Source organism: Geotrypetes seraphini, chromosome 9 (assembly GCF_902459505.1).
Source record: "Geotrypetes seraphini chromosome 9, aGeoSer1.1, whole genome shotgun sequence".
NCBI classification, from domain to species: Eukaryota; Metazoa; Chordata; class Amphibia; order Gymnophiona; family Dermophiidae; genus Geotrypetes; species Geotrypetes seraphini.
In genome coordinates, this window is record NC_047092.1 from 161174452 (window position 1) to 161188943 (window position 14492).

The 14492-nt window shown below is 43.6% G+C and overlaps 1 protein-coding gene across 2 annotated transcripts in view; it reads left to right on the forward strand.

Annotated features, from left to right (window-relative positions):
* KCNAB1 (potassium voltage-gated channel subfamily A member regulatory beta subunit 1) overlaps positions 1-14492 on the forward strand; it is a 234903-nt gene that overhangs the window by 63055 nt on the left and 157356 nt on the right. Inside the window, exon 1 of one of the 2 annotated variants that reach the window (XM_033959144.1) lies at positions 8932-10183. The exons of the other annotated variant lie outside the window; for it this stretch is intronic. Within the exon in view, the coding sequence (XP_033815035.1) occupies positions 9963-10183 (221 nt within the window). The 5' untranslated portion in view covers positions 8932-9962. Of the gene's footprint in view, positions 1-8931; positions 10184-14492 lie in introns of those variants that run through there. 2 annotated transcript variants of the gene reach the window in all.

Here is a 14492-nt window from a genome sequence, read left to right on the forward strand (position 1 = left end):
TATTTAGAGATCATGCAATATGAGTCATATTCTATATATGATGCCTAAAAAAATCAGCACCCGAATGGACGGTGCTTAGTGCAATTCTATAAAATGCGTTTGAAGTTAAGTGCAGTTTATAGAATCATGCTTACCATTTACCCCCTGTTTAACATAGGTGCGCTACGCTTTTTAGCACGTGCTAAATATTGGTGTGCACTAAACACACGCTACATGCTAACACATGCATGTTATCCTATGGATGCGTTAGCGGTTAGCACTTGCTAAATCCACGCTAAAACGCTTAGCACGCCTTTGTAACAGAGGGCCTTAGGCACACCCATTTAGGCCAATGAAAACCAAGTCCAAATACCTGGGCCTATGTTGTGTGCAGGTTGGGCATATTCTAAAAGAGTTTGACTAACTTTTAGGAATGCCCACATTCCACCCATGCTCTTCCCTTGGCCACTCCCCCTTTTGAGATTCGCACACTAGAATTTATTTGTATCACTGTATGTGTATGTGTAATTTCTAATTAGTGCCAATTAGCATCAATTATTAGGTATCAGTTGCCAATTATCAATTCTGATTAAGTTGTTAAACAATTAAGCTGTGTGTACAAATCTGTGCTGTGTGCAACTTCAGTCACACTTTACAGAATCTGGCCCTATATGACAAATGAAAACAAAAACTGTGGATACAGATGTCCTGGAGATAATTTATTAAACACTGACATATAAAACCATGAAAATTCAATTAAAAAAGTACAATGATAAAAAATACTGTGATAAAAATCCAACCGGACCCTACACGGTCCGTGTTTCAGCGAACACTCCTTCCTCAGGGGTCCAATGGTTTGCAACCTCACATATAAAGAATTGGACTGAAAACAGTCTATTGTTTTTAAAAATGTGAACAAAGAACACCGCAGACAAGCTGAAGTAGCAAAAAAAATGCTTTAAATGTGAGTTTGTAAACCATTGGACCCCTGAGGAAGGCATGTTCGCCGAAACACGGACCGTGTAGGGTCCAGTTGGATTTTTATCACTGTATTTTTTATCATTGTACTTTTTAATTGAATTTTCATGGTTTTATATGTCAGTATATAATAAATTATCTCCAGAACATCTGTTTCCACAGTTTTTTGTTTTTGTTTTCATCGGAGGATTGTTTTCATTGTGGATCATTGGGTCTCCCCATTTTTCTTTGTTGGGCAGACTAGATGAGCCATTTGGCCTTTATCTGCCATTATGTCACAATGTTTCTATAACCATAAAGCCCTATGACCTCACAATGCAGGTGTAAAGAGCTTTAGCCTATAGGAAGAGGAGATGCAAATGATAAGAGCCTTAGCCAATAAGGAGAGAGAGATAGTGGTTACTGCAGATGGCCATGTTTTTGCTAATTCAGCTTGTCTGCGGTGTTCTTTGCTCACATGTTTAAAGACAATAGAGTGTTTTCAGTCCAATTCTTTATATGTGAGGAAGGCGTGTTCACCAAAACACGGAACGGTTGGATTTTTATCACAGTATTTTTTATCATTGTACTTTTTAAATTGAATTTTCATGGTTTTATATGTCAGTGTTTAATAAATTATCTCCAGAACATCTGTATCCACAGTTTTTGTTTTTATTGGTGGATTGTTTTCACTGTGGATCGTAGGGGCTCCCCATTTTCTTTGTTGTCCTATATGACTAATCACATAAAACAATCCTTGGGTCCAAGAAGATACTACTAGGAAGGTAAAGCCATAAAGGGTTCCTTTCATCAAACCGTGGTAGAGCTTTGTTCACGTATGTCCAATAATTAGTTTATGTATGTCTAATAAGTTGAAATGTTTCTCTTCCAGCTATTTTTAAATATTTTGTACAACGCTTTGTACTCTTGGATAAGCGTTTAATCAAAAACTTAAATAAAGATAAAAGATAAAGGGAAATGCTCTGATGCTCATCCATGTCAGAGCATTTATCTTACCAGTCCATGGTAAAAAGCTCTACCACGGTTTGATAAAAGGAGCCCAATGTATTTTATTTTGAAAATACCAAATGTCTACTATGTTACTTTAAATTGAAGAACTAAGGCCAATACTGGGCAGACTTGCACAATCTGTGTCCTTATATGGTTATTTGGTTGAGGATGGGCTGGGGAGGTCTTCAAAGGCTGGGAGGGCGTAGATGGGCTGGAGTGAGTTTTGACGGAGACTTCAGTAGATGGAACCTAAGCACAGTGCCGGTCAGAGTTTTGGGTTCTTGCCCAAAAATAGCTAAGAAGAAAAATTTAAATTAAATCAGTAATTTAAAGAGTGGGCAAGGTTGGACCATTTGGGTCTTTATCTGCCATCATTTACTATGTTAAGGTAAGGATTGTGATCTATGAATATTACAAATTCTCTATCATTTTTTTCCAATCATTCGGGTAATTTCGTATATTTCAGTCCTATGCTGTGAATTGCTTTTCAGATCTATAGCCTACTTGTCATCATAGTTTCTCATAGGTTTCTCTGCAAAAATTGGAAAAAAAAAACCCTTAAAAATAAAAATCTGTTTGGAGATTTTAATCTACCAAATATGAAAAGGGGCTTCCTGTTTGTGGAATTGTGTAGAAACATAGCTATATTGATTTCCCTTCAACGTATTTTCCTCAAGCAATTGGTAAAGGAGCCCATGAGGTAGGGGGCAATGCGATATTGGACATTATTTATTTTAGGTATTTATACACCATCTATCAAGGTTATCTAAGTGGTTTACAATCAAGTACTCAAGCATTTTCCCTATCTGTCCTGGTAGGCTTACAATCTATAACGTACCTGGGGCAATGGAGGATTGAGTGACTTGCCCAAGGTCACAGGTAGCAGCATGGGATTTAAATCCACAACTTCAGGGTGCTAAGGATGTAGCTCTAACCACTATGCTACTTCATTGATCAGACAGTTTGGTCTAACATAAGAGCTAAACAGAGAGAGATCACAGAAAACTCTGGTAGCTGGAAGCACTTCATGGTTTGTGTAGCAGAAAAGAAATCTAAAGGAAATAAAAAAGAGGTGAGGGAGATTAGTATGCTTTCCAAAGGAACTGGCTGAAAGATTAATGCAAATTTATTAGCAGCTAGAAGGAGAAGGGGGATCTCAGAAGGAACAATATCTGGAAAAACTGAGAGAGTCAAGGAAGATGGTCAGGATGGCAAAGGTTTTAATAAATGAAAAGATTTCCAAACCTGAGCTCCAGCCTTCAAGCAGGACAGACCTCAATTTTAAAAGCAGGGTGAGCTCTTCTAGCCCTTAAAGGCATTCAAGAAAGCATGGAATAAACACAGAGTATCACTAGCTGAAAAGAACTTAGGGGAAAACCAAAGATCAACTGTGGTCTATGGCATTATGCAGAAATGAAATCAGGCAGAAGAGATGGGCTTTACGGTCCTATCTATCAGCATATTTTATGTTTTTTAATCTGCCAGTTACAGGATGTATTAATGATCTATCACACAACACAATAAAAACATTAAAACAGTGCTATGATTAATAGATATTGGGCTTTGAGCTGTTTCATAGTACTCTCAAAATAACTCAACTAATGCTTCCTTGGGATTAGCATATGGCCTGTTAACATAAAATGATTTGGATTGAAAGATCTTAATACTAACTGGTACTGGATCCCTGGAGACTGGTTGCTCCATTTTTTATAGCTAATCATTCCTTTCTTTTAACATAATTCATTAAAACTCTGGCTTGCTACCAGATTACTCCACAAGAGCTTTGCCCTTTGATCTTAGAAGCTGTAACTAGATTATCAGCTGCTTTGCTGTAAAATTTCAGACGTAAGACGTCAATAAAACAAATTATATGTAAGAACAGAAGAATTGCCACTGCTGGGTCAGACCAGTGGTCCATCGTGCCCAGCAGTCCACTCACGCGGCAGCCCTCTGGTCAAAGACCAGCGCCCTAACTGAGACTAGCCCTACCTGCGTACGTTCTGGTTCAGCAGGAACTTATCAAACTTCATCTTGAATCCCTGGAGGGTGTTTTCCCCTATAACAGCCTCTGGAAGATCGTTCCAGATTTCTAACACTCTCTGGATGAAGAAGAACTTCCTTACATTGAATCCCTGGAGGGTGTTTTCCCCTATAACAGCCTCCGGAAGAGCGTTCCAGTTTTCTACCACTCTCTGGGTGAAGAATAACTTCCTTATGTTCGTACGGAATCGATCCCCTTTCAACTTTAGAGAGTGCCCTCTCGTTCTCCCTACCTTGGAGAGGGTGAACAACCTGCCCTTATCCACTAAGTCTATTCCCTTCAGTACCTTGAATGTTTCGATCATGTCCCCTCTCAACAAAAACTGGGTGTAGGATGGAATAGTTAGATCTATCCCTTTTTCCATCCTGGTGTTAGTTCCTGAGGGGGGAGAGAGAAAACCCAAGCATCGTTTTAGAGCAGTGTCCCGCAAACTTTGTCGAGCCGCAGCACACTAAACACAGTGGCCGCGGCTCGAGGCATCCGGAAGTGCACGGGCTTTGATGAGATGATGTCACTCGCATGCGTGATGTCATCGTGTCGACGTCCACGCTGGTGCGAAGGCCCTCCAGATGGGCCCTGAGCTGCCAGTGGGGGGTGCCGGCGGGGAAGATGGTGTGGAGAGGAGAGGTGCTGGCAGCGGCTGGTTGCCTACGGGATGTGCGTTTCGCCATGAGGCAGTCAGCCAGCGCCGGTGCTGTCTTGTAGCACACCTGAAATCTCAGGAAATACACTAGTGTGCCACAGTTTGCAATGCACTGTTTTAGAGTAATGGTTCTCAATCAAGCCCTCAGGACACAGCCAGCTAGATGTATGAGATGCATTTGCCTGCACTACCTCCATTGTATGCTAATCTATCTCATGCATATTCATTGTAGGCATCCTGAAAACCTGACTGACTGGGTGTGTTCTGAGGGCTGGGTTGAGAACCCCTGCTTTAAAGCTGCATGTATTATGCAATTTTGGTTGCAGTAAGAATCTCCAAGTTTTTGGCATTGGAGGAATCAATTACATCGCTTATTTTTATTTGAGAGTTGGGAGGTTCGAGGTTCGCCTAAAAAACTCATCTTTTTATGGAGGTTTGGGATCCTTATATTCAGAATCTTTCACCAAAAATATGAAGTTTGGTTATCAATGATTAATTATGAAAATTAGGTTTACTAATTACATTCCAGTTATTTATTTTAATTCTTTATTTTTGTCAACTTTCATCCAGGGTGAGGGATTTCATTTAGGAGAAGATAATGGGTAGGGGATGTTATTAAGGGGGGTGTAGATAAGATTGAATTAATTCATATGCAAATTAAATTTGAAAGAATGATTTAAATTTGTATGAAATTTATTGTAATTCTTATTGTATTGAATGTATTTTTGTATTATCCTATTGTACTGATTATTTGATTCTTTCAATAAAAATTGTTATACATAAAGCTGCAGCTATTATCTAGCCCAGAAGTAGGCAATTCCGGTCCTCGAAATCCACAGGCAGGTCAGGTTTTCAGGATATCCACAATAAGTATCCATGAGATAGATTTCCATCTCAAGGAGGCAGTGCATGCCGATCCATCGCATATATATTCATTGTGGATATCCTGAAAACCTGACCTGCCTGTGGCTCTCAAAGACCGGAACTGCTTACCCCTGGTCTAGTCTAAGGCAGGGGTGGGCAACCACAGTCCTCAAGTTCCGCAATCCAGGTTTTCAAGATTTCCAGAATGAATATGCATGAGATTCATTTACATGTACTGTTTCAATTTTATGCAAACAGATCTTGATCTATTGATTATGGAAATAACGAAAACCCAATTGGATTGTGGATTGCCCACTCCTAGTTCCAGGGACACCTTGCTGAGATGTTGGGCAGATGCCTTTTGTAGTTTTCAACAGGAAGAGATTGTTTCTGTGACCCTTGCACTGCGGAAAGCCTGGAGGCAGCGAAATAAATACAATGTGTTTATGTTTATTCGGATTTGATATACCGCTGAATCTTACTCAGAGTTCTCAGCGGTTTACATAAACACTCACATATAAAAAATTAAAGAATAAAAAGTCCGAGAGCTTGTCTCGACGGATGGCTCTAACATGGAGCTGGTAGGCCCGCGGGGCCATCCGTCGGGTAGGGATTAGTGAAGGGGGGGTGGTTAAGGAAGGAGGGAAAAGTTTGAATCGGGGGGGTAGAGGCCTTCCCGCCGGGTGATTGGCCTCTGATAGGGCAAAAGTCGCGGCCCTAGGGTGGGGTGGGGTGTGCATATAAGGAGGGCACTCGGAGGACCTTAACGGTTTCCGGTCCTCCGAGACAACTTTCCCGCCCTCCCGCCCGTTAGTGCCTGGGGGGTGAGTGTTTGATTCGGTTGGCGGTATCCCGAGCTACTGGCGAATGGTCTCATCATGAGGATGAGCGGTGGGCCGGTTGGGAGCCGTGCCTGGTGGGTCGGACCCTTGCTTAGATGGCAGGGTCGGGGGCCATTTACATCTGAGTCAGTAGCTCGGGATCTGGGTCGCAATGGTGATACCATTGTGCTGGTTTAATGGATAAATTGTTATTTAATGTTGTTGGTAATGTTATTTATAATATGTAAATGTTATTTAAATATGTTAATTGTCAATAAACAGGGCTGCGGCCAGGTTTCTCCACTCAGATTTATGTGTCTTCTTGGGGTTTGATTAAGGGTTTGATGGGTAGGAAGATGTTTGCATTAAGAAAGTAGGCCGCTCCAGCTTCCGCTGTTAAGAATTTGATATGCAATTGGGAGCCAATGATATTGTTTATACAAGGGAGTAACACGGTCATATTTACCGTTGTGTCCTAGTAGCTTTATCGCAATATTCTGTAATGTTTGTAAATGACTGAGGTTGAATTTTGTAAGACTTGCATAGGCCACATTACAGTAGTCTATCCTTGATATCAGGAATGCATGAATGAGTGTGTGAAAGTTATTGTTATCAAAGAAATGTCGAACTGATCTTAGGGTTCTCAACACATAGAAACCCTTTTTTATTTTTTTACTACCTCCGATATCTCTGCCGTGAAAGTAAGTTGGGAATCAACATATAGGGTCAGAATTCGTGCATTTTTTATTTGATTGGTTAGTGCGCATAATTGTTGTCTGTGCGCATGCTCACCAGAAAGTCATAAATAAAATAGAAAATCATAAGCAAGGTCGCAGCAGGTTTTAGAAATTTAAAAAGGTTGACCAATCACAGCTTTTGGTGGGGGAGGGGGTGGGGAGAACGTTTGTGTGTTTCAATAGTTCACACGTGCAGGGGCGTCCAACCTTTTGGCTTCCCTGGGGGGAAGGGGTAAAACGCGGACATCAAGGACCTGACGGACTTCGTGGATCTAAACCCGTACGGCCTTAAAAATCTGAGGTCCGTGTCGGTCCGTGTCCGTGGCATTTGTAATTGCTGCTGCTGACAGACCTTGATGAGATTTTTGCACTAGTGCTGGAGCGGCAGAGCAGAAGCCAAGAGAGCGGGGACATAGGTTTTGGACGTGCGTTATGGAAAAGAAGTCTGCAAACTCCAGCACTCGTCTCTGGCTCTGACAAACCTGGAAGAGATTTTTAGCGCTGACGGATCCTAACACTTTTCCCTCCCTATGCTGAGACGGATCCGTCAGTGCAAAAATCTCATCAAGGTCTGTCAGCAAAAGCAATTACAAACGCCACGGACACGGACCGACACGGACCTCAGATTTTTAAGGCCGTACGGGTTTAGATCCGCGAGGTCCGTCAGGTCCGTGAGGTCTGCGTTTTACCCCTTCCCTTCCCTGGGCCACATTGGCCAGAAAAAAAATGTTTCTAGGGCCGCACAAGTGCGCAAACGCTGCAGCAAGACAGAGGAGGGAGCCGGCAAGACGGTGAACACCCGGGAGTAGCAGAGGAAAACATGGCATCACCCTGCACAAAATACTTCACGGGGCCGCCTGCGGCCCTTGGGCCGCAGGCTGCACACCCCTGTCACAGGTAAAACAAGAAAAACAACACCACCCACACAAATGTTTTGGAGAAACTCTGCTTCTTTCTTTTCTTCACCTGTAGTATTTACCAGCCCACTAGAAGAATTGATGTGAATTAGAGAATGACACGGTGACAAAATTCATCACCGTTCCCATCCCCGCGGATAACCGCGGGAAACCATCTTCATGTCATTCTTTAAAGAGAGAGGGAAGAATCCGAGTATAACTGGGCACAACCACTGACCCGCAAGCTTTGCTTTGAAGAATGCTGGTGTAGAAGGACTGTTGAGAATGACTGTCTCTGGTATCCAGAGCAGATATTGTGATGTCATAATGCCTCATTCCACCAGTGCCTAAGAGCCAATCACATCAGTGATGTCACAATGGCTTCATTATCCTTGGCTCACATAAGAATCAGAGTATGAATGGCCACAACCACTGACCCGCAAGCTTTGTTGTGAAGAATGCTGGTGTAGAAGGACTGAGGCTGAAACAGACACTAGAAAATGACATGGGATTATTTCCCGCGGTTATCCGCGGGGACGGGGACGGTGATGAATTTTGTCACCGTGTCATTCTCTAATGTGAATGTGTTGCAGGATTGACAGGTTCATTGGAGCTGTGCCCGGCCTGAGTTATATGAACCAGACCAGCTACGAAAATCAAGCAGCATGATCTCCAATGAATTACCTGATCTTCCAGCTTCACTGGATGTCACGTGCAGCTCTCCATCTAGTAAGGACTCCCAGGGCTGAAAAAAGAAAGGGAGCTAGCATGGTCAGTGACACTTTGTGAATGAGTATGAGTAACCCAAGGAGCTACTATGGCCCAGGTGATGCCTGCGGATGCTGAGTGATTCCCTGCTTCAGATCACTTCTGCCCTGTGGAGCTGCGACCTAAGCTTAAACCCTGCAGTGGCTGGCATAATATTCCGAGGATTGCAGCAGAGCTCGTGGAACGTTGCAGCCAACGGGGCAGAATTTGGCACCAGAGGATACCCCCCAAGCGATCTGACGACAGCAGGCAGATTACGCGCGGAAAAGCCCTGCTCGCGCTCTAGGACCGGCATCTGTCTCAGTCCCTGTCTCGACAATCATTCCATCGGTATTAGAAGACGGGACCCGCTGAAGACGCCGCTGCATGAAATTTCACAGCAAGAATCCCAAGAAAGAAACGGCACCTTGGTTGTTTGCAATCTGCAAGCCGCTTAAAGAGGCAGCAGCAAAAACCCCAATGCAGCTGCAGACCTGAGCAAACTCGCCCTTTATCTGGCCACTGAACGAACGCGTGTGGCGGGATGTTGCGCCAGATGTAACAAACGGAACGGTGACTCTTTCTAGTCCTTGGGCAGCTTGCTCGTGACATGTATTGTGGCTTTAGGTTTCAAAGCGTGTCAGCTCAGTATTTTACAGTCCGGAGAGGGTGCTCAAGTCATCTTGCAGTATGACTGCACTGATTTAAAAATCTGCCACCAGGGATGAATCTGAATTGACATCCCTTTCTAGGCTTAAACCATGAAGGTACCGTTTTCTGCTTTTAGAGCAATGCATTTCATGGATCTGTTCTAAATCTCGGTCATATATTGCACGGGACGATTTGTGTGCGGGCACGGGATCTGCTCCTCTGCTGTGCTAATCATTCGGGAAGGGGTAAAACGTGGACCTGACGGAACAGTGCTACCGCGTCATTCAATATCAGTCTTATTGCACGGGACAATTTCTTTGCGGGCACGGGATCTGCTCCTCTGCTGTGCTAATCATTCGTAGACCAGTGGTACAGAGTCATTCAATATCGGTCATATTGCACGGAACGGGATCTGCTCCTCTGCTGTGCTAATCACTTTGTAGCCCAGTTCGACCGCGTCATTTCTTCCTGTCCTGCTCCAGACACTTTTCCTCTCCTCCTCCAAGTGCAAAAGTGCAAGGCAGCGACTCCAGTCCTTCGGAACGGCGCTCGAGAGCTTTCCAGCACCAGAGATCCACTGGACCGGCTGTGAAATAAAGGGCCGCTCGAGAAGCAATGCAAGTGTCCATAGCGTGCACCGAACATAACTTGAAGAGCCGGAATGGGGAGGACAGGCACATCAGCAAACAGAACTCCACGGCCCCGAACGTAGTAAATGCAGCGCGCGCGAGGTTCCGGACGGTGGCGATTATTGCGCGCAGTCTGGGAACGTTTACCCCGCAGCACCACATTTCGCTAAAAGAATCTACGGCAAAGCAGACTGGCATGAAATATAGGTATGCGTAGAATACTATTAATGTTTTATACCTGTCCTGCTGTGGGTGATTGCAAAACAAGAAAGTTGCGTTAAGCTAGCAGTATTTTTCCCTGGGGGTATTTTTAAAAATGACTTTGAAAGGACGAAAGTTTTAAACTTTTAAATTGCTGGTTTTTTATGTCAAAATGCTGCCGCTGCTGCAACTAATTAACATTGCTATAGCGCTGATACACATACGCAGCGCTGTACATCAGCACATTTACGAGACAGTCCCTGCTCAGTAAGACTTACAATCTAATTAACAGGACAAAAGTAGGGACTGAGGGAGTTTGCTCTTGAGTTTAATCCCCTTATAGTTGTCAAAGATTTTTTTTTTTTCTATGGGCAAAGAATAGGGGGAAAAAGTTTTTTAAAAAAAAATAAAGCCCTAAATCTTTTGGTCAATGCAGGGAGAATATAAACTTTTCAGGCAGTAGGTCTGAAGTCCCACAGTCCCTGAAAGTCCACTGTAATGCAGACAGATTTGTCTTTTAATCAGGTGAGCTCTTAGATGACTTTGCTGCATAGCTGAATATATTCTAGTCGCAGGGGTCTCAAAGTCCCGGATCTTTTCCAGATAAGCCCCGCCACCCAAAAAAAAATTATAAAAAAGAGGCGCGATCTGTAGAAAGTAAAGTGGGGGGGGGGGGGTTCCCCCCCACACCCCGTCGGAGCCCTTAAAAAAATGGTTGACAGTTTATCCTATTTTTTTATAATGTTAAGTTTCATATCCTCTTTTTTATAATATTTTTTGGGTGCTCCAATGGGGGGTGTGGGGGGGAACCCCCCCCCCCATACACACACACTTTACTTTATACACATCGCGCCGCTTTGTGGGGCCGTTGTGCTGAGAACTTCACTGGTTAAGGTTGCGTGCGCTGGCAAAAGGTGGTGGGGCTTATCTTTCGGCGCGTCCACTTTTTCCATTAGTGGTGGGGCTTATCTGGAAAAGATCCAAAGTCCCTCCTTGAGGGCCGCAATCCAGTCGGTTTTTCAGGATTTCCCCAGTGAATATGCATGAGATCTATGTGCATGCACTACTTTCAATGCATATTCATTGGGGAAATCCTGAAAACTCGACTGGATTGTGGCCCTCAAGGAGGGACTTTGAGATCCCTGTTCTAGTGAGTCTGATGCTTGACTGTCCCTTTAACAGGTTCCCCTCTTCAAGCTAGGGTCCACTCTAGACCTTCTGCAGGGGGCTTCAGTAAAAGTCTAAATTTCTCTGCGCTTGAAAAAATAATTGCTTAAAGGTTCTGAGCAGTTCTCAGCTCCAGAGAGGTATTATAATCAAGAAGAAAATGGTGCCCCTCCCCCTTAAAGTTTTAGCATAAACAGTGGTGAAATGTATAATAGAAACCTAAATTGAATTAATGCAGTACTCGTCCAGAAGGAAGCAGCAGGTAGATGAAATCTCTGCCAAGAGATAAAACTACCATGGATCTGAACAGCTTGTTTTTATATAGCGCGAACTCCGGTCCTCGAGAGCCGTATTCCAGTCGGGTTTTCAGGATTTCCCCAATGAATATGCATTGAAAGCAGTGCATGCAAATAGATCTCATGCATATTCATTGGGGAAATCCTGAAAACCCGACTGGAATATGGCTTTCGGGGACCGAAGTTCCCTACCCCTGCGCTATTGCAATGGCTATTCAGCTAAAACTGCTTTTTTATTTTTGTAGAATCCGATGATCTTAACTGAAATCTTTCTGTTATGTTCAATGTATTTTATGGGGCAGGTGGTACAAACGTACTGCCAGAGGGAGCAGGATCCAGCAGACCATAAGTATGCACTTCTGCTCAGAGGCTTTGTGCCATGCATGCCACTTTCATCTGCTTCAGGGTGGCTGAGTAGAGGTAGGATGGCAGTAGCAGGGGAGGGGAGGAAGCAGGCCTTGTCTAGGCACACTTTGCTGCCCCCCCTCACCCCCACCATTGTGACACCCTATGTCAGGGGTAGGGAACTCCGGTCCTCGAGAGCCGTATTCCAGTCGGGTTTTCAGGATTTCCCTAATGAATCTGCTTGAGATCTATTTGCATGCACTGCTTTCAATGCATATTCGTTGGGGAAATCCTGAAAACCCGACTGGAGTACGGCTCTCGAGGACTGGAGTTCCCTACCCCTGCCCTACATAGACACTTACCCCTCTCTTTTACAAAGGTGCGCTAAGCTTTTTAAGCTTGGACACGTTAGCGATGAGCGCAGCGTGAGCTATATCCACGCTAAAACGCTTAGTGCGCCTTTGTAAAAGAGGGCCGTAGTTCGCCTAATGCACAGGTGTCAAAGTCGGTCCTCGAGGGCCAGAATCCAGTCGGGTTTTCAGGATTTCCCCAATGAATCTGCATGAGATCTATTTGCATGCACTGCTTTCAATGCATATTCTTTGGGGAAATCCTGAAAACCCGACTGGATTCCGGCCCTCGAGGAGGGACTTTGACACCCCTGGCCTAATGGTAGGACCAACCCTAAGAAAAGGCTATGCTGTATGAGTATTAACTCTGCAGTTATGTGTGTGTCTACTACAGCTACAGAAAAGATATTCATCTGGCTCCTGAACATCTAAACTGGCCAACTATCATCGCTCTTTTCAATCACAACTTAACTGTCTAGGTCGCAGTTGAACATTTCTTAAATTAGTTGGCCAAGCAGCAGCAGAAGAGAGAAAGAAGAAAGCCTTATAAGAGAAAAGAAAAATATGGGATATGGAGGGGGAGGGGGAGAGGTTAAGGAGAGATGAGATGCTGAATGGGGAAGGGAGTAGGGATGGCAATATTGATACTGAGGAGAGGAGAGAGAGATGTTGGCTAAATGAGCGATAAGGAGGGAAAGGAGAAATTATCTGAGGGGTATAGAGAGAAGAAAGGAGATGCTGTATTATGGAGAAGGGGGAAGAGAAGAAAAGGGGGAGATGCTTTACTAGGGGTGGGGAAAGGAAGGGAAGGGGAATTGCTGGATTATGAAAGTGATGGGGAATGATAGGGAAGAGACACGGAGATGCTAGACTATGGAGGAGGGGTAGGGCTTTGAGTCACCCCTAAGGGGAATATACATCTGAAGGTTCCCCTAGGGCATTGGAAACCCGTGGGCTGGCCTGTCCGTTCTTATAATACACATAAGCCCTCTTTTGCAAAGCCGATTATCACAGCATCCCACGGAAATGGGCTTCAGTGCCATTGCCACGCTGCTAGCATGGCTTTGTAAAAGAGGGGGATAGACAATCCAAATAAAAAACTTCAGAAAATATATTTGTGATAGAAAATATGTGACCATCTCTAGGGAAAGGTGATTAAAGTCATTAAAAAAAAGAGGTTTTAATGAATTCTGCTAGAACAAACCATTTGGAATAAAACAATTCAAATTCCGTCCTTTTATGTGAAAAAAATAAAAATAAAAAGTTATAGAAGTTCAAACATCTAACTTTTACATACCGCTTTTGGACCCATAACATACAAAAAAAAAATAATCAACCATTCTCAATATTTTGAATCCACTATTTTAATCACCTTCTTCCAAAGATGGCAACATATGGTTAAAATCAACAAAGCAAGGAAGTGAAAGTCAAGATTTAAAATTTAAAAGCAATGACATACAGGGAGGTTTTTAGGTGAGATCTGAATATGTCCAGAGGAGAAAGAGGAGACACCAACTCAGAAAGTCCATTCCATGGATACAGTATAGCAAGGCGGCAAAGGCAGCATCCGGAAGTGGCAGCGGAGAAGGGCACAGATAGGAACAGCTTTTCCAGATGCATGGAGTTCACGAGGAGGGAGTGTATGGGGGGAGATAAATAATAATGGGGTCCTTATATTAAGGTGTGCTAACTGATTTAGTGCACGCTAAAGATTAGCACGTGCTAAGTGCTAAGGCATCCATTATAGTCTATGGGTACCTTAGCATTTATCGCGCACTAATCTTTAGCACACGCTAGATTGGTTAGCGCACACTAAGGGCTCCTTTTACAAAGGTGTGTTAGTGGTTTAAGCATGCGCTAAGCGTGCACTAGCCGCTACCGCCTCCTTTTAAGCGGGCGGTAATTTTTCAGATAGCGCGCGCTAATCTTGTGCGTGCGCTAAAAACGCTAGCGCACCTTTGTAAAAGGAGCCCTAAATCTTTCAGTTCACCTTAATAAAAGAGGGGGGTAAAACATTCAGTTCATCAATACATGTCCAGTTGAAAGAAAATCAATTTATAAACACTAACGCTTATACAATAAAGCAAATCAAATAACAGAACAATACGATGCCAATAGGTAACGCTTATACAATAACGTAAATCAAATAACAGAACA